This window comes from Conger conger, chromosome 3 (genome assembly GCF_963514075.1).
Source record: "Conger conger chromosome 3, fConCon1.1, whole genome shotgun sequence".
In the NCBI taxonomy this organism is placed as follows: domain Eukaryota; kingdom Metazoa; phylum Chordata; class Actinopteri; order Anguilliformes; family Congridae; genus Conger; species Conger conger.
In genome coordinates this window covers 26,994,510-27,016,023 of record NC_083762.1, presented here as the reverse complement: position 1 = coordinate 27,016,023, position 21,514 = coordinate 26,994,510, and the positions used below count along the sequence as shown (strand labels likewise).

Sequence of the window (21,514 nt, the reverse complement as noted above, 5' to 3'; positions counted from 1 at the left end):
ACTCTCGAACTGGGATACCAAAGCAAGCCGGATGGACACGGCTTGGCTTTGGTATGAAAGGGGGAATCCCGGGTTACTCGACCCGACATTCAATCAAGGAACCTCATTGTTTAAGACCGGAGACGAGCTCGTAGGTAATGTCACTAACAGTGCCTGCTAAAGTTTTGTTTTAAATCGTGTTTTCATTTGAAATCAGTATAACTCCCAATTGTTCCCAATGAGTTAATTGGTATCTTGCATGGTAACCACAACGCAACTTTTGAACTGGCATATTTATTTGTTTATTTGCTGAACGTGAGCGTAAATATCAGCGTGCTGGTAGCACTAATCCTACTGAGCGATTGCTATTCCATTGTATATTGACATCGAACAATGTGCTGCTAATATTAGTTCTTGGAGAAAGTAGCCTATATGTGGTTAATGCTTAGAAAGATGCTATTTAGCCAAGCGAATATTACATAGTCTCTTCGCTTGACTATGTACAATTTTCTTTAAAAACCTTCATTTTATCACTCACGTACGAGAATTTTACATTTCTCATCTGGAAACGCTGGTTATGTCTCTCTCCCTCAAAGGAACTGCGTGGCTGTCGCAGGTTATCATCTGGTTGAGACGTTGTCAATGTTCAGCTCCACAATGAGACACCCTTTCTGTGTTTCACAAATTTGCTATGCAAACTTAAACAATTAACTAGATCAGGCATTCACTTAAGGTCAATTTCATTCCTCTTAAGTAAACAACGCCGATGACAACAGAAAGACTCTTCTTTCTCACCCATAAATTCCGCACTGAATCGCATTAAAGATGCTTGAACATAATTATATAACGTAACTATTTGCATTAGGCTTACGTTAGAACTGCATATCCCAAAGAAAATAAATCCTATCAATTTTCAGATTGCCTGAGGAAAATCATGCGCGCCGTCTGCCACGTCTGTCCATACTACCCGCTTTTATTAGTTTATTGCAAAACATCTCGCCGACAGATCGATTCACGGGAACATAACGTCCACTTTTAATGAGTTTGGGAAGGGACAGCCCTGTTCATCCGTGACTTAAATGGAACTAAATTTGCACATGGCAAGGACCCAGCACATTCCAGGGGCCATTGTGTGGTGTGAATGTGCCAAACGCAGGTCAACGCGGGTTCAATAGCCAATGTATATACTGGGTTTCCTGTGAGAAATGGTAGGCTATTAGGTACACTGTCCTGCTGTAAGAAAATAATCATGTAGGTTGTGCCAAACATACTGGAAAACTTGTCACAGTTCTGCTCATGATATTATTATGACACTGATTATAATATTTATAATATGTATTATAATTTATTATAATATTTAGAATAAAATGAAATGAAATAATATGATTTAATAATAATATTATTTCATTTCTTGGAAAAAATAAATCTTAATCTTGCTCTTTTTACTGACACATTAATGCAGAAATGCAATATATATATATATATATATATATATATATATATATATATATATATATATATATATATATATATATATATATATATATATATAGGACCAAAATGATATGAAAAAACTAAGACTTTAATATAGTATATAAAGTATTTTTGTGGCCTGAATATGAAATATTCCAAGATTCTGGGCCATATTGAGATGATAGCATCACACAGTTGCTGTAGATTTGTTGTCTGGACATTCATGCCATGAATCTCCCATTCCTCCACACTCCAAAGGAGCTCTGGAGATGGAGATCTGGTGACTGGGGAGACCATTGGAGTACATTGAACTCATTGTGATGTTTGTGGAACCAGCTTGAGGTGACATGTGCTTTGGGATAGAAGATGGGTAGATTGTGGCCATAATGGGAAGCACATGGTCAGCAACAATACTCAAGGCTGTAGCACATAAACAATGCTCAATTTTATTAAGGGGCCTAATTTGTGTGAAGAAAACATTTCCTACACCATTACACACCCACCACCAGCCTAAACTAACACAAGGCAGGATGGATCAATGGATCAATGTTGCTTAAGCCAAATTCTGACCCTTCCATCTGTATGTCGCAGGATAAATTAAGATTTGCCGAACTAGGCAACATTTTTCCAGTCTTTTCCAATCACTTTTGATGAGCCTGTGCCCACTATAGCCTCGATTTCCTGTTCTTAGCTGACAGGAGTAGAACCCAGTGAGGTCTTCTGCTGCTGTAGCCCATACAATTCAAAGTACAAAATGGTGTGCATTCAGAGATGCACTTCTGCATGCCACTATTGTAAAGCAATTTGAGTCTGTGTTGCCTTCCTGTCAGCTTGATGCTGCTGCTCACTGAATGTTTTTTGCACCATTCTCTGTAATTTCTAGAGACTGTTGTGTGTGAAAATCCCATGAGATCAGCACTTTCTGAGATACTCAAACCACCCTGCCTGGCACCAATCATTCAACAGTTAAAGTCACTTATATAACATTCCTTCCCCATTCTGATGTTTGGTCTGAACAACAAATTAACCTCTTGACCATGTCTGCATGCTTTTATGCATTGAGTTGTTGCCTGATTGGCTGATTAGATATTTGCATTAATTACCTAAAAAAGTGGTCACTGAGTGTATATGTAATGTATATAAATGTATCGAATCGTCTGCTTTTAAAGTTGCTTTTAATATTAAAAAAAAAAAACTACTGAAAAATACACTAGGGCTAATTAGTATATAAAAGTATACAAATTGCCTTAGTGATGTGACAAGAATGCAAAAGATGCTTTGAAACCCCCCCCCCCCCCCCCCCCCCCCCCAAAAAAAAAACATGGGTATATACAAGGAAATAGTTTTGGTGTTACTGCTGGCTATTTTCTTCATGAAGCTACAGACTTCATTTTCCTTTCATTTCCATAAATTCTGGATGTGCCATGAGTATTCTTATCATGTACTTGCCATCTGTTCCTTATAAAGCCAGTAGAGGCCCTGTTCAGACTTGTACATCTTTCATCGTTCAAATCTGTTTACACCACCTGGTCTGCTCAGTACAACAGGAAACATTCAACCAGTAGAGTGTAAAGGTGGCTTGGGTTCAGGAATTAAGATGTCAGACACATTTACTCTGCAGTTTAAATTCCTCTGTACCGCAGACAAATTAATATACCCCCATAGCGCAGCTGCAAATGTCCTGTCGAAATGATTGAAAGTGTCATAAAGTGTGTAAAAAGGGATTTAACCTACAAATGACATCTATGAGGGGACCTTTGAAATATTTAATATTGAGAAAGAAAGTCATATATGTTGACCTTTTCTAAGTTGAATACATTTATAGCTTTATGGACTTTTTTATTCACATGGGTTCTTCAGCAAAATGGAGAACATTCTGATCTAAAATGTAGCTTTTTGTTTGCATTCTGTCAGTTTGGTTTTTCACCAAGGCCTAAGTGTGATTTTAAAACTACTGGGTGTGCATGCAAAGCAGCCACAAAGCATGATGCTCCGTCCCCCGTTCTTCACTGTTGTGCTGATGTTTTCATGTTGGTACAATATGTGGTACACTTTTTCCGCCATACATAGTGCTGCTTGTTATATTACATTACATTACAGCCATTTAGCAGACACTCTTATCCAGAGCAACGTACAATGAAGAGCAAATCAAACCCAGCTACAAGTGCGCTGAGGAAAGTACAGTTCCCAGTCCTAGCATGAACACATAGATACAACTTGAACCCTGAAGAGTACACCAACTTACCAACTAGCATACCACGGTTGGCAGCTTGAATACCAGTGCTACAATAACTATATAAGTGCTATTATAATCTATGGCAAACAGAAGGCTAATAATGGTAGTGAGGTAGGGAGGGAAAGGTGCAGCCTGAAGAGATAAGTCTTCAGTCTGTGCTTGAAAATGGTCAAAGACTCTGCTGTTCTGACATCCACAGGAAGGTAATTCCACCACCGTGGGGCCAGAACAGACAGCAGTCGTGACCGAGAAGTGCAGGTGCGAAGAGGGGGAGGTGCCAGGTGTCCCAAAGTAGGGGAACGGAGGGGTCTGGCTGGTGTATTGGTTCTGATTAGTGATTGAATATATGCAGGGGCTGATCCCTTAACTGCCTGGTATGTGAGCACCAAAGTTTTCAATTTGATGCGAGCCATAACAGGCAGCCAGTGGAGGTCGCTGAGCAGGGGGGTGATATGAGAATGTCTGGGGACATTGAATACTAGATGAGCTTGTAGGGGTCTGACAGTGGATGCTGGAAGGCCAGTCAGCAGAGAATTGCAGTAGTCCAGGACCATTGCTTGAACAAGGTGCTGAGTGGAGTAGGTGGTGAGGAAGGGACAGATTCTCCGGATATTGTACAGGAAGAACCTGCATGCCCAGGTCACTCCAAGGTTTCTTGCACTGGGGGATGAGGTTACTGTGGTATCCCAGAGTGAAATGGAAGAATCAGAGAAGGGAGAGGTTAGAGCACGGTGCCCATGCCACACCACCTTCACTGATTTCACTGTTTTCTCCTCCCTTTCCTGTGAAAAACATCAGCCAAAGTGGTTCTGTTGAACTATAAAACTGGCTAATCGCTCTCAAAGATAAGAAACAGAACCATCCATGTGAATGTAGAACGTGTCAACTTCGAAATGACGGAATGATTCCATATCTCAGCTATTTGGATGGTTGGCAACACTATGATTAGCTACTCAACAGTCATTCATGGACTACGTTGACAGTGATCTAGTGGCTCCAACATCCCTGAAGACTGTGTCGCAAGCATCATACTGTAACAGTTGGCTTGCTAACAATTTTAGCTGAAAAAAATCTTCACTGTTGTATATTGATGCACATTTATTTAGAACTGTGATTAACCTGCTTTTCACAGCATTACTTCATAGCCGGGCCAATATAGAAAAGTAACACATTGTTGTACGTAACAAGTATTGAACCAAGTCGATATATATGGATAATATTATATAATAGTAAGCAACAATGCAACAATGGGATTCTTAGAAGCATCCAGGGCATGTGAGCCATACCAAAGTGCTAAAAGCGTCTGAGAATAACCTTTTACTGTATACCCTGTAAAGATATTTCTCACAGATAACGGTGATTCAGCTTTGGGCACAACAGGATGCTAAAGGAGCTTGTTTACTGCGCAGCTGCCATTGGAATGGTTCCCTTTTATCCACATTTAAGCCTCTGTGTTTGAATGAGCTTGGTAAAATTGCAACCAGGCCTACCAATCACAACCATACAAGTAGACCAGACGACTCAGCAAGGACTCAGTGTCGTCATGCCAGTGGGTGCAATCAGTCGTGCATGATACAGAACAGTAAGCAGGACAGGCCAAGGCCAGAGACAAGGGGGTGGAGACTGTTATTTGTATCTGTGGGCCAATCGGGAGATGGATATCAGCTAAGGTGCTGGCACTGCAACCGAATATGGGTATGGCCTGATTTTTAATATCTATCCACATAAATAAACATAGTTGCTTGATATGGCATTTCGGACAAAGGAACTGAGCTAAGCAGTGGTAGAGGAAAGACAGTGGTCCTCAAAGGATGTGGAAGGTTAATGAACAATTATTTTTTTTGAGACAGGTTTGCAATGGAGATGCATGCAATTTTAAAGGGGGAGGGATAATAGGTGATAGTGCGACTTGGAGCTTATCTGCAGCACAGAAGTCACAGGCCATGGTTAAGTGCTTGATGAGACTCAACACTCATTTCTCTGAGGACTGCATTTATAATAATGTTCGTGTGCGTGGGATGGTGGTGCAGTGTTGTGATTAAGGAGCTGGGCTTGTAACCCAGGTGGAACACAGTCATCATGCCCTAGAGCAAAGTACTTAACCTGAATCACTTCAGTAATTACCTAGCTGTAGACATGGAAGATGTGCAAACATACAGCAAGTCACTGTGGTTACGTTTCAGGCCTTAAAGAGGATTTAAATAATGTAAAGAAAAATGCTGTTAAAAATTGGTTTAATCTCAATTTAATCTCTGAAAATATTACAATATTACATTTTGCAACTTTGCAGAAGGGAGCAGCAGCCTTTATTCTGAGGTGGTACAGAGTTAAGACCCTCTTTAAGTGCCTCTTACAACCACTCTTAAAATAATGTTTCCCAAACACATTCATAATGGAAGTGTCTCTTTAGTTCACTCTTTAGTTATGCACAGTCGAGACTACTCTCGAAGCAAAGAATCAGCTTTCCTAAAACAGCCTAAAAAGTCTAGTAGCCTCGTAGTCTTGTCTCTTTCATACTCATTTCATTGTAAATGTATTAAATATATACCCATAAAATGAAAACTGTATTTGATAATGATAACTTGCTTATTTCTAGACCAATTAAATGCTGTTAAAAAGTAAATGATCATCTAATTATGTTTCATTCATAAAGTACATTGCTGCACCTGTATAACTGTATAAATAAGGGCTAAACATCACCACCCCTGCATTGTGGAGAACAGGCTAAATTATTATGGCTTCACTTTAGAGAATCTTGCCTGATTCTTAACTGAACCAAAGGTGCATCAATATGTTGAGAACAGGACTCGGTATCAAGATCAACTTTAATCCACTGGATCACTTCACAGATGAAGCCAGAGGTGGGTAATAACTCACTCCAGGATGTGGTATATAGAAATGTTATCACAGCTAAGGGCGTTGTTCGGCCCGATGCCCTGCGGATGGTCGCAACCCCAGTAGCTGTGATAAAATGTCTATATACCACGTTCTGGTGTGAGTTATTGCTTTTATAAAACAGTTACCAATCATAATAATACAGATATTATAGACACAATCCAGTTAAATCCAGTTTTTATTAACAATTTCATTACATTATATTGACGTGCTGATAAGTTTTTATTTTGACTTGAATGGCAGCTTTGCCACGGAGTGACACTTGAAATGGAGCTGTAAACAAGCATTAGAACACACAGCAGTGGTATAAAGACATTTTATCAATGTTATAAACCAGTTGATTTATTTTGCCTATTACTTGTGGAATCTTGTTTTAATATTTATGTATCTTATTTAGTTGAAAATGATTATAGTTAACACAATATGTTATGATATTTTGAGCCCTTTTGAACCCTCAATGTCGATTTGCTAAAAATGAGTGATGTGCACACTGGACATTTATCATCTACTCATGCTTTAGCAGGAACGCACTTTGCAAAGATGCTCTTTGTTAGTTCCTCTTAAGAGTCTGTCTAAAAAATGTGTTTGGGAAACTCACGTAGCAAGATAATGTTCCTTGCTTAAGAACCTCGTAAACACAGTCATAAATCCTAAAATCCAACATAATTGGGAACCCTACCCATGTTCAACTGGATTAGGCCATCAATTCTTATCAGTAGCTAAGGCAAGTGCATCTTTCAGATCTAACGGACTCTCAATATTGATTTGATATGGGAAAATAAACCTCACAAATGGGTTGTGTCTCCACTGAGGTTGCCATGGCTTCCTACCTTTTAATTATCATGGATCAAATGAGCAGTTCAGACAAAAGTGATTTTGGCTTTTAAGCCTGCTAATTATGGAAATAGATACCCCAGTGCAAGCAAATCTACTATCCCTCACACCGAGCATCTACAGGATGAACTGACACCATTTCATGCAGCCTCGGTGAGCTTGAAAAGCTTTAGAGTGATGGACCTCTTTCCCGGTCTCGACTGACTCGGATTCATGATGATGAGATTCACTCAGTTCCCACTCAAATGCCTGTCTAAATAACACACCGACATATTCTTTACCGAAAGTATGTAGAAGCCCCCGCTGGGAGTCAGACGAAGGCTCTGTCAAATTCCAGCACTGTCTACTGACTGTGCAAAGAACCGACCCGCTTGCAACTGTGCATAAATACAGTATATACAGTATACCTAGGCTACTGCTCTACCCATTATCTCTCATTTATCCAAACATATACACGTAGACGTGTCTGGCCTCAACCTGGGATATGTCCATTTGTCTTACCCACAGAGAGTCCAGATGCTCTGGGACAACCCTCCGCAGCTCGAAACAGAGCCATGGCACACACAGCAGGAGGGTTAGTAGGCTGCAGGGACCCTTGCCCCCTTCAGTGTGTTATAATTCCAAACAGGTGCACAAGCTACAAATAGTCCTTTACGCATGAAGAGGCGCAAATGTAACAACCCAGCTCTTGGAAACTCATAACAAAATGGCTGATATCTTTGTAACCTGGCTTGAGCCTTGTCTGTCCTCATTCGGTTTTTTTAAACACCTGCCAGGAGAAAGGCGGTGGAAAGCAGCAATGGCCCATCAATTCTTCAGTCTGCCTGCCCAGACACCCATCAAAGAAGGGCACCTTTCTGTCTCTATCTGTAGAGGGCTATAGCAAAGCCAAATGCACACTGCTGAGGGACACCTTCACACTTATACAGCCACCTTTCCTGCAGCCATATTTTTCAGCAGTTTCCAGAGTTAAAACCTGAGGTTTATTGAGAAAAGGGTGTGTCATCTTCCATGGATACTGCACCATGTAGGCTAGAATGTGTTCAGTTTTTTTAATGACTTAACTTGGTGCAATATGCTTCTTTCGCTGTGTTGAATTTCATAAAGGCTTTAATTTTAAAAACGAACTATTTTATAATAAAATGAACACCCTTAAGGCTCAGGGCTGTTATAAAAGAAAGAAAAATTAAAAGAAGAGAGGTTTTTCAGTCAATATACTCACATGAGAGGAATACTAATTCCTTCAATATATTCCGCTAGATACTGTTGTTTAAGGTCTCTTTCTCTTGAAATGAATAGTTTTGTTTCTGTTTCCACGGGCATGTGCAACAGGTTTGTGACTGCCACCCAGTCTGCTGGCATGCCTATCCATGGGCAACAGAGTAGCGAAGTTGCCATCTATTCTCAATGCCAGCAATAACTACTAGGCACTTAAAGCTTTGTTATTTTAATGAAATGCCGTGAAACCAGTTATTAAGTTTAAGGGGGCAATTGCTTTTTCATGGGTTATTCTTAAGTGCTTTAATTGTATTTATTTTTATTTATTTTAAAATATGTGTTTTAAGCTTGGGAAAAGCGCTTCACAAATAAAATGTATTATTATTATTATTATAATTTGGTGTTTGATATCTTTTTTAAATTAAATTAATTCAATATTAATTAGAAAAAGTGTTTTATATTTACTTTTTGTAATATTACCTTTGTGTAATATTACATTTTGTCTGAAGAAACCATTCAGTGTGACAAATATGCTGTAGTATTTATGAAATGTCATGACAGTTTGTGTGCAAGAATGTGCATGTGTGGGGTGGCTGCATGTTAATGATTCAAAGGCCATCATCCATCAAGCAAAGCAATTATGCAAACCCGCATTGTATTATAATTTCAAATTGATTTTACTGGATTTATGTGCTGTTGTTTATTATCTGGGTTTTTTGCGGGAAATAATATGGATTGAAAATGTGATTTTAATAACAATACTAAGCAATTCCATTGAATCCATTGAATAATTAATACAGCACACTTGTTTACATACTGTATTTTGGAAAATAAAGTTTATGTCAATATGTTATGTTTATGTTTATGATATGTTAGTTTCTAGTATTTTTGCCAATAATTCTCATTTTATTAGGTATTTATTAGACTTTTTTTTTGACGTATTGGTCTTCTGCTGCTGTAGCCTATCCACTTAGAGGTTTTATGTATTGTGTGTTCAGAGATTCTCTTCTGCATGCCCCTGTTGTAATGCATGGTTATTTGCATTACTGTCACCTTCCTGTCAACTTCAACCAGTCTTGCCCTTCTCCTCTGACCTCTCTCATTAACATGCCATTTTTGCCCCTCATTTTTGATGCTCACTGGATGTTTTTTGTTTTTCCCCTTTATTCTCTGCAAACTCTGCTCTAAGGAGATCAGCCATTTTTAAGATACTCAAACCACCCTGTCTGGCACCAACAATGATTCCACAGTCATTTAGTCACTTAGATCACATTTGGTTTGAAAAACAGCGGGACCTCTTGACCACGTCTGCATTTTATGCATTTGGTTGCTGCTACATGATTGGCTGATTAAATATTTGCATTCACAAGCTGGTGTATAGGTCTACCTCATAAAGTAGTCACTGAGCATACATATACTGTATGTAATTTGTAAAGAATTGGCAATTGATGGAAAAGCAAACACAAACACATAATTATCTATAACTCTTCTTTAGACTAGACCATGGCCAATTATAACAAACTCTGCAGCTGCCAGACACAGTTTGATACCAGACCGCATGTCAGGTCATTACACTTTAATTGCAAGAAAAGATATGTGAAGAAAACTTTTCTTCTGTTGAATTTATTATTTATGTTTTAATTAGTGAAGTCCCTGCTCTGTTGGCCCAAAATCACCAATGTTTAGTCACCCAACAGGAGTTAGAACTCTCACATGGAATCATAGAGCCTAGACTGTGGGCTATGCTACTGTATTGACTGTAGCCAAAAAAAACACTTGGGCCTCCAAGGCCAGAACAGCACTGCCTTGGAGGATCACTTATATAGAAGTACCCTGAAGCCAGGGAACTGATTACAAACTTCACATTTCTATGCAGCACCAATCATAGAAAGTTCCTTGTTCGGCTTTAGGGCAACACAGCAACATACAAGCCATTCAGGCAGAGAAATGCTGTAGGCCTAACTGCACTGGCTTGAAACAGAGAAGCAGCCCTGCTGGAATTAAGTTTTTGGGTGATTTCATTTTTTTTTCATTGCTTTGCTATCTGGACAGTGGTGACCATTGACTTGTTTATTATGCATTCATGTAGTATGTATGTTTTAGCATTATTTCTGCTATAGTATGCTTACATGTCTCACATATTTAGTGTATCATACATCAAATACATTCCGCTGTCCTCCTGTCATTTCCACCATTTCAACCAGCAATGCATTTCAAAGATCATTTGAAATGCTGATGCTGATGCCTGCAGTTCCAAACAGTTATGGTGCCACTGTACTTTCTGTCTATACAGCCAGTTGTGGGGAACAGATTAAACATGGCATGACCCAAAAGGTCACCAATTATTTATTTGTGTTTTCAAAAACTACACAACAAGTTTACACGCTTATACTAGCATAAAGGCCTGTGGGTGCTTTGGCAGTTTTTCCAACTGGGTCGTAGGTCAGCCAGGCAGGTCAGCTTTTCTCTGGTTGTTGGCCAGGCCCCGTCTTTTTAAAGTTTGCTGTACGGACAGAAACCAAGAAGTGCCTGTTCCAGTTGGTGCACAGCATAGAGGCTTCGCGAATAAAAGAGGACAGGTGTGCTATGCTCTCTGTGGACACTGTCCAGTGGTTTGATATGAACACTATAAAACGGTTAAACAAGAAACTAATTCCTGGCACAGGACAATTCACTGTCTTCCTCCAGAAGCAAATCTTCTCAACTGAACTGCCTGAATTATAGGACCAAAGAGATTTAAGTATTTAAGTTGGGGACAAGCAGCCTGATGGGAGATGCCTTGAGGTGGGTGCTGCTGATAAACTTGATTTCATTTCAATCATTTCAATTTCTCATTCTTTCAAAATGGTCAAGGATTATGGAGTGCAGCATATATTTCAATACAACTCAATCCTTCTAAATATTTCAAACGTTCTATTTTTCAATATTGTATTATTTAGCAAATAGTATGAGGTTTCTCATGAATGGAAATGATCTGTATCAGTTTAATGCTTGCCTTTTTCTATCAGAGATTTATATTGATAAGGCATACTGTAAACTCCTAGTATCATATGTACTATATACGGGTTTGGTTGACTGGGATGGACCCATTGGCTGCGAAGCATCAGTTGAAGAAACGATGATCCATGAAACAGCTAGTGAGCAGTGGCTAACTGGCTTTGGCAAGCATTTGAGCCCTGCAGTCATTTCACTGGACAACAATTAGCATAAATTCTGATGAGTTTGAGTTTGGCTTACAACAGACCCAAGTGTCTCTGAGGGACATATCACTACGATATAGCCCTAAGTCTGAGTGCTTTACAAATTGAGCCTGTGTTTTCTGTTTTTTGAGCACTGTAATGGAACATCTGTAATTTCCATTGGTGTTTTGTTCTTACCTTTTTTAACAATCCCACCATATTTCCCACATCTTTAGAGGACAGCTTTATTTCAACATGAAATATTTTAAGAAGTACAAAATATTTTAGCTTTAAAGGTACAATAGGTACGTTTTTTGTGTTAAAACATTGTTACAAGCCTATGCCCTATCAACTGACATGTTGACTCACCCTCTGCCTGTGTTTATAGTCCTTAAATTCGGGTTTCAAAATATACAGTTATTGGGCCGGCAATCTGCACCAAAACATTGTATAGCTGTAAAGTAATTCAAGCTCCCTGGTTGAAAATTGGTTCCAATTGCCACAGCCAATGGCGTTTCAACATCAGCGCATTCACAGAGAAGGGGAAGGGATAAACAGTGCTGTGGTTTGAAGATGTGGTTATTGCTAGTCTTCTCTTGACTGTCAGAAATTACCTCTGGTTTGACTAGGCGTATCCTCTCCACCCAAGCATTGGACTCAATGCAAAAGCTTCTGGGGTCCATCTTAAGTGCCCCTCTCCCCCTTCAAACAACATACAAGTTCTCAGAGGCATTCTAACAGCTAACAGTCTTTTTCGCTCTTCAGTACACCAGATGAGCTGAATTCCACCAGAGTAGGACAACAGTCTCCAACAGCCACAGGCCTAGTACATTTATGATACTACAATAGTTTTTCTCCTTCCTTTCTGAACTTCTAAATGATTTACCTCAACTGAAGAAATGTGTTTGCTGCTCTGCTACTGGTAAACGATCCACAAAGTGTCCTTGTAAATGTACTTGAGCTTGACCAATTTATCCTGATTACAGTTTGGGGAGGCGGAAGGACTTCAACGCCATAAGCTAATAAATTCAGTTGGTGTCTTTCACAATGATTAAGCACTCTTTGGATATTAGATGACATTTGGTATTAGCATCTTCTGGTTATGGAACACACTGCAGCCATAAATGGCTGGCAGGGGAAGCTGAAGCATATAAAAGTCTCTCTACAAAGAACCTCACACAAAAGACATATATGGTGTCCTACTAGTCTTCCATAAATGATGCTGGCTTTTTATGGGACACCAAGATTAACCTCAGCTAACCCGGGATTAAAAGGGCAAGTGGACTCTAGCAAGGTATTTAAAGGGGGAAGGAATCTATTATAGCAGTGGGATACTCCATCTGAAGAAAAGGTATTGTAATCTCTCCCTCCAGGTTCTCGGCACAGAGAAGTTACTTTGTCATGTATTTGAGTACTGACATAATTACCTTCTCTTGTAGTCATGAAAGAGGCAGATGGGCAAAAGTCAGAAATGGTGTTGCCACAATTTTTTGGAAAGTGTGAGATGTACAGAATTTGTTTGTTCGATAGTGGCCATTAAGGATATTAATAAACACAGAGCAAGGAGGCTTGTTCATTTGATTGTGGGTCTTTGAACAAAGCATGAAGAGAAGGGTGCTGCTATATCTAATAAGGGAAAACGGACAACGGAGGCAATCACTGTTATATGGACCTTTTAGGAGCTATTAACAGTCTGTGTATCTTAAGTCAAGCTTTCCCCAGGAAAAAACTGGCATTTTATTGAAGTCTAGGGTAAATAAAATATAAATTAATTTCAACCCTAAAATAAATAGATGTAGAACTGTAAGGTAAATGATATAGAGTTGTACCCGCATAGCTCCTTATTTACAATCCATTACTTTTCTTGGCATATTACTGTATGTGATTATAGTGTGCATTGTATGCAACTTATCACAAACAGTATTCATTGGGGTCTGTACTAGTCCTCCTGTGGTGAATCTGAAGTACCATCTTATGGAATGCTTGTTCATACAAAGTTCATGAACAGAACTATGTATGTACAGGAGTTTTTATGAAGAGGATATATTGGTGAAATGATGATTGGTTCTTGAGAGGAACGAAGACAAAAGCATTATTTAAAAGAATCCTCCAACATATCGATGCTGAGAATGGTCCGGTAAAATCGTCTGGTTCTCGCTATTTTTGTTCAGAGACCTTGAATGATTTTACTCAGCTCTGAAAATGTGTCACAGCTTAAGGATTCACGTCAGAGCACTAATTTAAGGTTGAACTGACACTGTATCCTATGCCAGGATGAGGGGAGCGGGAGACCGAATGAATGTTAGTGGTTAACCAAGTGTGCCCCCTAGTGTAAAATAATAATAATGAAGTCAAAAAATACAGTATATACAGTGGCTTCAGAAACTAGACCCATCACTTTTTGTGCCTTTTATTGCGTTGTAATCTTCATTCAATAACCCGGAATGAAAGTGAATGCATGTTTAGAAATGTTTGTTATCCATTATTTATTAATAATCAAAAACTGAAATGTATCATTTAAATAAGTATTCAGACCCTTAGTTCAGTACTTTGTAGAAGCCCCTTTGGCAGCAATTACAGCTTCAAGTCTTCTTGGCTATGTCTCTACAAGCTTTGCACACCTGGATTTGTGCAGTTTATCCCATTCTTCCTGGCAGATCCTCTCAAGCTCTGTGATGGATGGGGAGTGTCTATGAACTGCCATCTTACATTTAACATTTTAGTCATTTGGCAGACGCTTTTAATCCAAAGCGCATAGGTTCTTCCACAAGTTAAAGCATCACATCCATAATCTTCAGGTCTCTCCACAGATGTTCTATGGGGTTTAAGTTTGGACTTCGACTGGACCACTTAAGGACATTCAGAGACTTGTCCCAAAGCCACTCCAGCATTGTCATCACCCCAGTCTGAGGTCGCGTGCACTCTGGAGCAGGTTATCTTCAAGGACCTCTCTGTATTTAGCTGTATTCATCCTTTCCTCAATTCTACCTGTCCCTGCCACTGAGAAGCACTCCCATAGTCCCAAAGATCACTTCTTCATCACGTGATAAATTATTGTCATCGTCCCTCCGTCACTGGTTTTATATGGTTTGCTGTTGATCCACACGGCTCATTACTCACAGAAGGTTTGATGTGGCCTGTACCATAGTGGTTAAGGTACATGACTGGGACCCGCAAGGTCGGTGGTCCGCACAGCGGTTGGGCCCTTGAGCCTGCATTACTCCAGGGGAGGATTGTCTCTTGCTTAGTCTAATCAACTGTACGTCGCTCTGGATAAGAGCGTCTGCCAAATGCAAATAATATAATATATAACATATAATATATGATGCAGAGACTCATCAGACTTGATAATCTTTTTCTTCATGCTGTCAGAGTCCTTTAAATGCCATTTCGCAAACTCCAAGTGTACTGTCATATGATTGATGGAGTGCTGCTGAAATGGGCATCCTTCCTGCAGGTTCTCTCATCTCTTCAGAGGACTTCCTCTGTTAGAGTGACCGTTGGGTTTTTGGTCACTTCCCTGACCCAGGCCCTACTTGCAAAGTTACTCAGTCCTGGTGGTTCCAAACTTCTTCCCTTTCATAATTATTGAGCCCACTGTGCTCCTGGGAAAACTCAAAACTTTAGAAATTAAATGGTTTTATACCCTTGCCCTAATCTATGCCTCCCCACAATTTTATCGAAGAGGTCTACAGACCTCATGGCTTGGTTTTTGTCCTGACACGCAGTGTGATTTGTGGGACCATAGATACAAAGGTGTGCCTCTTTTTTAACTATATCCACTCAATTCAATTTGCCATTGGTGGAATCCATTCAAGTTGAATTATGTAAATGACATTTAAAGCAAACAGGATGCACCTGACCACAATTTGGAGTGCATAGCAAAGGGTCTGAATACTTATGTAAATGTTAATGCATTTGCTAATACATTATGTTAATACATTTGCATACATTTCTAAAAACATGTTTACACCCACACAGATATATATATTTTCACACATAACAATCTCTAGCATTTACGCAGAATCTGTTATAAAAATATTCATGTAATGTAATTCTCACATTTTATGGAATTACAAATACAATACAGATACATTTACATTTTTTCATTAAAAAAGGAAAATTCATTATTTTAGTGCCATTGTATTTCCGTATGTTAGAAAATGTTTTCTTTAAAAAAAAAAAAGCTTAAATATGCTGTTTTCATAGGTCTGCTAGCTCCATGCTTACACAGACTAACCAGGACACAACTGCCTTATCATTGACCCTAGCTATGACCTGTGAATGTACTGTAGCTGTCAAACATTTTCTAGCAAAACCTCACTCTGTTTAAGAATCATTGGTCAGGCTGCGAATCTGAAAGAAAGGTGTGTAAGTGAATACTAACAGGCATTCTACAGAACTGAAGCAATACAAATGCCAAATTAGGATAAGGGTAAGAAAATATCAATAGTGGATCAATAATCAGTTGAAGCTGCATCTAGCTACTGAACTGATGCACTGCTTCAGTCCGCTAAAATTTTTTATCTTGGGTGAAAGTTCGGCTTTCAGCAGGACAATGATCCCAAGGCCAGAGCACCCGTGAAGTGGCTCAAGAGCAAAAAGGTGAATGTCCTACAGTGGTCCAGTCAAAGTCCTGATCTCAATCCCACTGACAGTCTGTGGAACTGTTTGAAAATTTCAGTCCATAGGCATCATCCTACTAACTTTAACAGCAAACCAAAGCCAAAGCGAATGGACAGAAATCACTCTCAAAGAGTGTGTTAAGCTGGTAGGTACAGTATTTACCACACAGTACTAAAACCTGTTCTTACAGTAAATTAAAGATAGCTAATTTACTTATTACTTACTTACAGCATACTCCAGTTTTTCATCCATGTTTTTTCACATATCTGCTGACAAATAACTAATTTGATTATGAAATTAGTAATAAAATTACTGTACTGTGCATTATACCAGTATATTTTAATTATATAATGTATTTTGGCTCTATTATATTCTCAGTAAAGGGGAATATGTTTATTTCTTACTAATACAATGGTTCACAGAAAAGTATTTTTTCTTTCCTATTTTCTTGACAAAAAGTAATTTTATTTCCCAAAAAAACAGAGTGCTTTCAGTACTCGTCTATTCCTCCCTGAGAACTTCTGATCCCTCATTTGGTAGAAGAACAAATTCAATTGATTTATTCATCATTCAATTTTTAGAGACTAGGATTAGTTATTGCAAAACAGTACACTTGATGAAAGTTAATGATTTCTTGGTTGATATTGATTTGTGCTTGGAATCATCATGCTCGCAATCCAATTGTAAAAACGAAGGTTTTTGACCAAAACATCTTGGTCTTTCCTACAGTTCATGATTCCATTAGCCTGAAAAAGATCCCTTGGACTAGTTAGTGTGCATGGTCAAGAAGCATTTTGTTCTCATCTGTGATAAGCCCACAGAAAAATACTGTTTCATGCCAATATAGTAATGAATTAGCCCAATGCAGTTATATTTTGATATGTCTACTAAATCGATTTGGCTCTGAGTGGCCTGACCACAATGTTTTATGACTGATGAATGCAGCCATAGCTGGACTGGCGAGCAAAGGGGTTAATTCAAAATATGTGGGAGCCAAGCAGCGAAGCTGTTTAGGCACACAGTGTATTTCTACCTTTTCTTATTCATCATCATCATCATAATCAAATGACGCACACTGATTGGGGACAGTCCTAGACAGGGTGATTTGAGTATCTCAGAAGCTGCTGATCTCCTGCGACTTTCACGCACAACAGTACCTAGAGTTTGCAGAGAATGCTGCAAAAAACAAGAAACATCCAATGAGCAGCAGTTCTGCGGGCAAAAATGAGTTGTGAATGAAAGAGGTCACAGGAGAAGGGCCAGACTGGTCGAAGCAGACAGGATGGTGGCAGTAACGTAAATAACCATGCATTACAACAGTGGTATGCAGAAGAGCATACTCATGTGTCCAACCAAGTGGATAGGCTACAGCAGCAAACGACCAGTAAGTCTAAATATTAAATCTAATAAATACCTAATAAAGTGCTGACTGAGTATATGTGTTAGATAAATTCCATTTTATGAATTATGTTAAAAGAAAAGGCTAATTATATATTTGTCCGGGACAACACGAGTATATGCCCTTCAACATTTTAAATAGCGGAAACAAAATTAAATCAGCAATTATGTATGCAAATTCATAGTTAACAAATTAATGTTGCGGAAAGCCAGTCTTTTGTCCCTGCTTTCCTCTGCCCTTCATTTATAAATTTACAGTAGTTAATTATTTATGCATACAGTATACTGTACCATATATGTTTGAATCAACTGCATCTCACTTGTGGCCACAGGGAGGTGGATGGCTTGTAAAACACTTTACAACTTTAAATGAATAATTCTACTGAAAAACACTGCCATGAAAACTTCTAACTGACAAGTCATGTTGCATGCTGTATGACTTGTGTTTTTGCGGCTTTGTTTTCTGTCAAAACCCCAAACATTATCATGCACATAGCAAAATTAGTTGCACTATACAAATGGCCTTGCATCTCCATCCATAATGTTGATATTGATAATGTAGCATTGTATCCTCTGTCAAAACCAAAATATATCACTGTAATTTCAGGACCCCATGTGGACATAGTTATAGATTTGGATCTGCATGCCATGAAATTAAACATGGCTGTCCTAAACTATGCAAGAAATCGAGTGGAGAAACAGTAAACGCATTGTATACAGTGCATGAATATTTAACGAAGTTTTGTACTGCCATACAGTATTAAAATCCATTCCTCAACTACAGATAAACTTGCGCATGTCAAATTCATTGCAAAATGAACATAGTTTGGTAGCAAGCCATTACATTACTGAAAAAACAGGCTTCCACTGTTATGCAATATTCTCCTGCATGCACCATACTGAAGTGAAAGCGTATCATACAAATAAACTATTGCAGACATTCGTGATAGTTTGAATGCACAACCTGAGGACTGGATATAATTAATTTACTTACTCTTTCCTTGATTACAAACTTTACTTTAGGACATTTGAAAAATTCTGAATGCTTTTTAAGAGTGTTTGCACTTTTTGGGATTTGCGGTGTGTGACACGCTGCTACACATCTCTGGGTGGACAAAAGAGATGTAGGTCTAATTTCTTCTCCTGTAGTCCTGTAGTGTCATGAATATTCACATTTGATTAGCAGCCCACTAAACTGCTCGATTGGAAATTTAATTGCATGTTATGAGCATAATAGTACCAAGATTGCCCATTCCAAATCCTCCTGTAGTGGGCAGCAGCATCATTTTCTAACAGAATAAGAATAACATTTTGATGGCGCAGGGTCTTTAATCCAGATGTGTTGACCATATGTGCTTGTTAACATCTATACGTCTTGTGGGAGACAATACTTTAAAGGGGTTTTGTTTTCTTTATTGTCTCAAAAATGCCAACCCAAGGGATGGCTTAACAGGTTATTGATAGTGTTACTACATGCATACGCCACAGTGCATACAGTGAATTTGCCTGACACATCTGTTTACACTTAAGTTTACTAGAGTGTAAATGAGGACACTGCCAGATGGATATCCAGCCTGTGGAAAACATATTCCAAGTATTGCCAAGCTCCGTTTTCTGCTTGGAAAAGAGGAGACCAGGACAGAGATATGGCTTTCATTTGAGGCTAGCCTTTCTCCACAGCCTGGTTTCCATACACTTCAAAGATAAAAGGGGAGTTTTCAGATATATTTTGGCCATCTTCTGTTATTATAATGTTTTGCAGTGCAGCCAAATCCTCCAATCAGAGTTCCAACCTTTTTGGAAAGAGCTCACATGGATGTTTTGTTGAAGGAAGTCATTTTTAGGAAAGTAGTGAGAATTACCACAACTTGATAGCTTTAGTATATTTTCCCTCTAGCTAATTTTACTCCAAATATGTTGTCCTGACCACAATGTCCTGGTGCCTTAAAAGTTAAGGTGCATACAAGGAGAAGCACCTCATACGTACTTTCATATGTGGCGGTGGGTCATTGATGTTTGGAGATGTTTTGCTGCCAGTGGGCCAGAGGCACTATTTAAGATCAATGGCACAATAAATTCAACAAAGTACCAGTGAATTTGAAAATCTGGTTGCCTCTGCAGCTGAGTTTTGGTCATAGGTCCAGCAGGACAATGACTCCAAACATACATCAAAATTCACACGGAAATGGTTATGTAAAAACAACAACCATGTTGTGCAATGGTAATCTCAGTCTCTAGACTTAAATACCATGAAACGCATGTGGTCTGACCTGAAGAGGGGGGTATCCCAAGGATATCAATAATTCTGACAATTTTGCATGGAGGAATGATCATAAATCCCTCCAAATGTGTTCTCTAATCTTATTGCAAATTATAGGAAAAGACTCATGTTTGTCATCTTTGCTTGGGGTGTTTGCACAAAGGATTAAACCAGGAGTTGTGGAACCTGTTTCTGGGGAAATATATCTTTTATTTGATTGATTCCATTGAATCATTCATGAAGCTCTGTACTTTACGCATGTTGGAAAATAAAGCTTATGTCAATAACTATTATTTTTTTAGTTGACAGCATTTTTGTGAATATTTATCAAGTGTGCCAAACATGTTTGAGCCCAATGTACACTCAGTAAGAACTTTATTAGGTATTTATTACTTATCTTTTAGACTTATTGGTCTTCTGCTGCTGTAGCCTATCCACTTAGAGGTTTGACACGTTGTGTGTTCAGAGAAGCTCTTCTGCATATCCCTGTTGTAATGTGTGGTCATCTGCATTGCTGTCACCTTTCTGTCAGCTTTGAATAGTCTGGCTCTTCTCCTCTGACCTCTGCCCACATAAACTATAAACTCCAGACACTGCTGCGCATGACAATGTGAGGAGATCAGCAGATTCTGAGATACTCAAACCACCCTCTCTGGCACTAACGATCATTCCACGATTCCAAGTCACAAAGTCCCCATTCTGACTTTTGGTCTGAAAAACAGCTGAACCTCTTGGCCATGTTTGCATGCTTGTATTAATTTTGTTGCTGCCAAATGGTCGGCCAATTAAATATTTGCACTAACAAGCTCTACCTAATAAAGTGGTCACTGAATGTGTATCCTCCACGTAACAAAACCAAATCGCACTGCATTGGTTTTCACTTGATGCTGGAATTGTTTCGGAAAATGTAGATTTCAACTGTTAGCCTTCAACAACCATTATTAATGGTAAGATTTTCAATCAATTCAGCATGAGGAATGCTGTGGTTGCTGGTGGTCTTCTGTCCATAGTTATCTGACAAATGATTATTCACAGGTTCACTTCTGACAACAGACAATTCAAACAATTTAATTATAATTTTGTTAGGGAGCTAGTAGGACAGGGAGAACTGTATGGAAAATGACATTAAGGACACCAAAACCATCTGGATCAATGGTAGGATTAGACAGATTTAGCTGTACATGCACAGAAATAGCTAGTTACATTAGTTAACACTAGTGAAGTCCAGTGATGTAAACACTGTCACCACTGCTGCCTAGTGTAGAAACCAAAAAGGTCCTGTGGCAATTTATTTAATTTTTTTGGTGGAAGTCCATGTTTATAAAGAGAAGTGGATTGGGCAGGCAAAGTTTTTGCCAAGCAGGTTGGAAGCAAACCGGTTTTTAACCACTTGGATACAATTACAACACAGACGCA

General features: G+C 38.9%; 1 protein-coding gene across 1 annotated transcript in view; it reads left to right on the top strand.

Moving 5' to 3' along the window:
- Nucleotides 1-17: 17 nt before the first annotated feature.
- Nucleotides 18-21,514, top strand: part of slc25a48 (solute carrier family 25 member 48) — a 29,296-nt gene continuing 7,799 nt past the window's right edge. Inside the window, exon 1 of the mRNA XM_061236142.1 lies at nt 18-134. Coding sequence (XP_061092126.1) covers nt 32-134 — 103 coding nt within the window. The 5' untranslated portion in view covers nt 18-31. The remainder of the gene's footprint in view (nt 135-21,514) is intronic.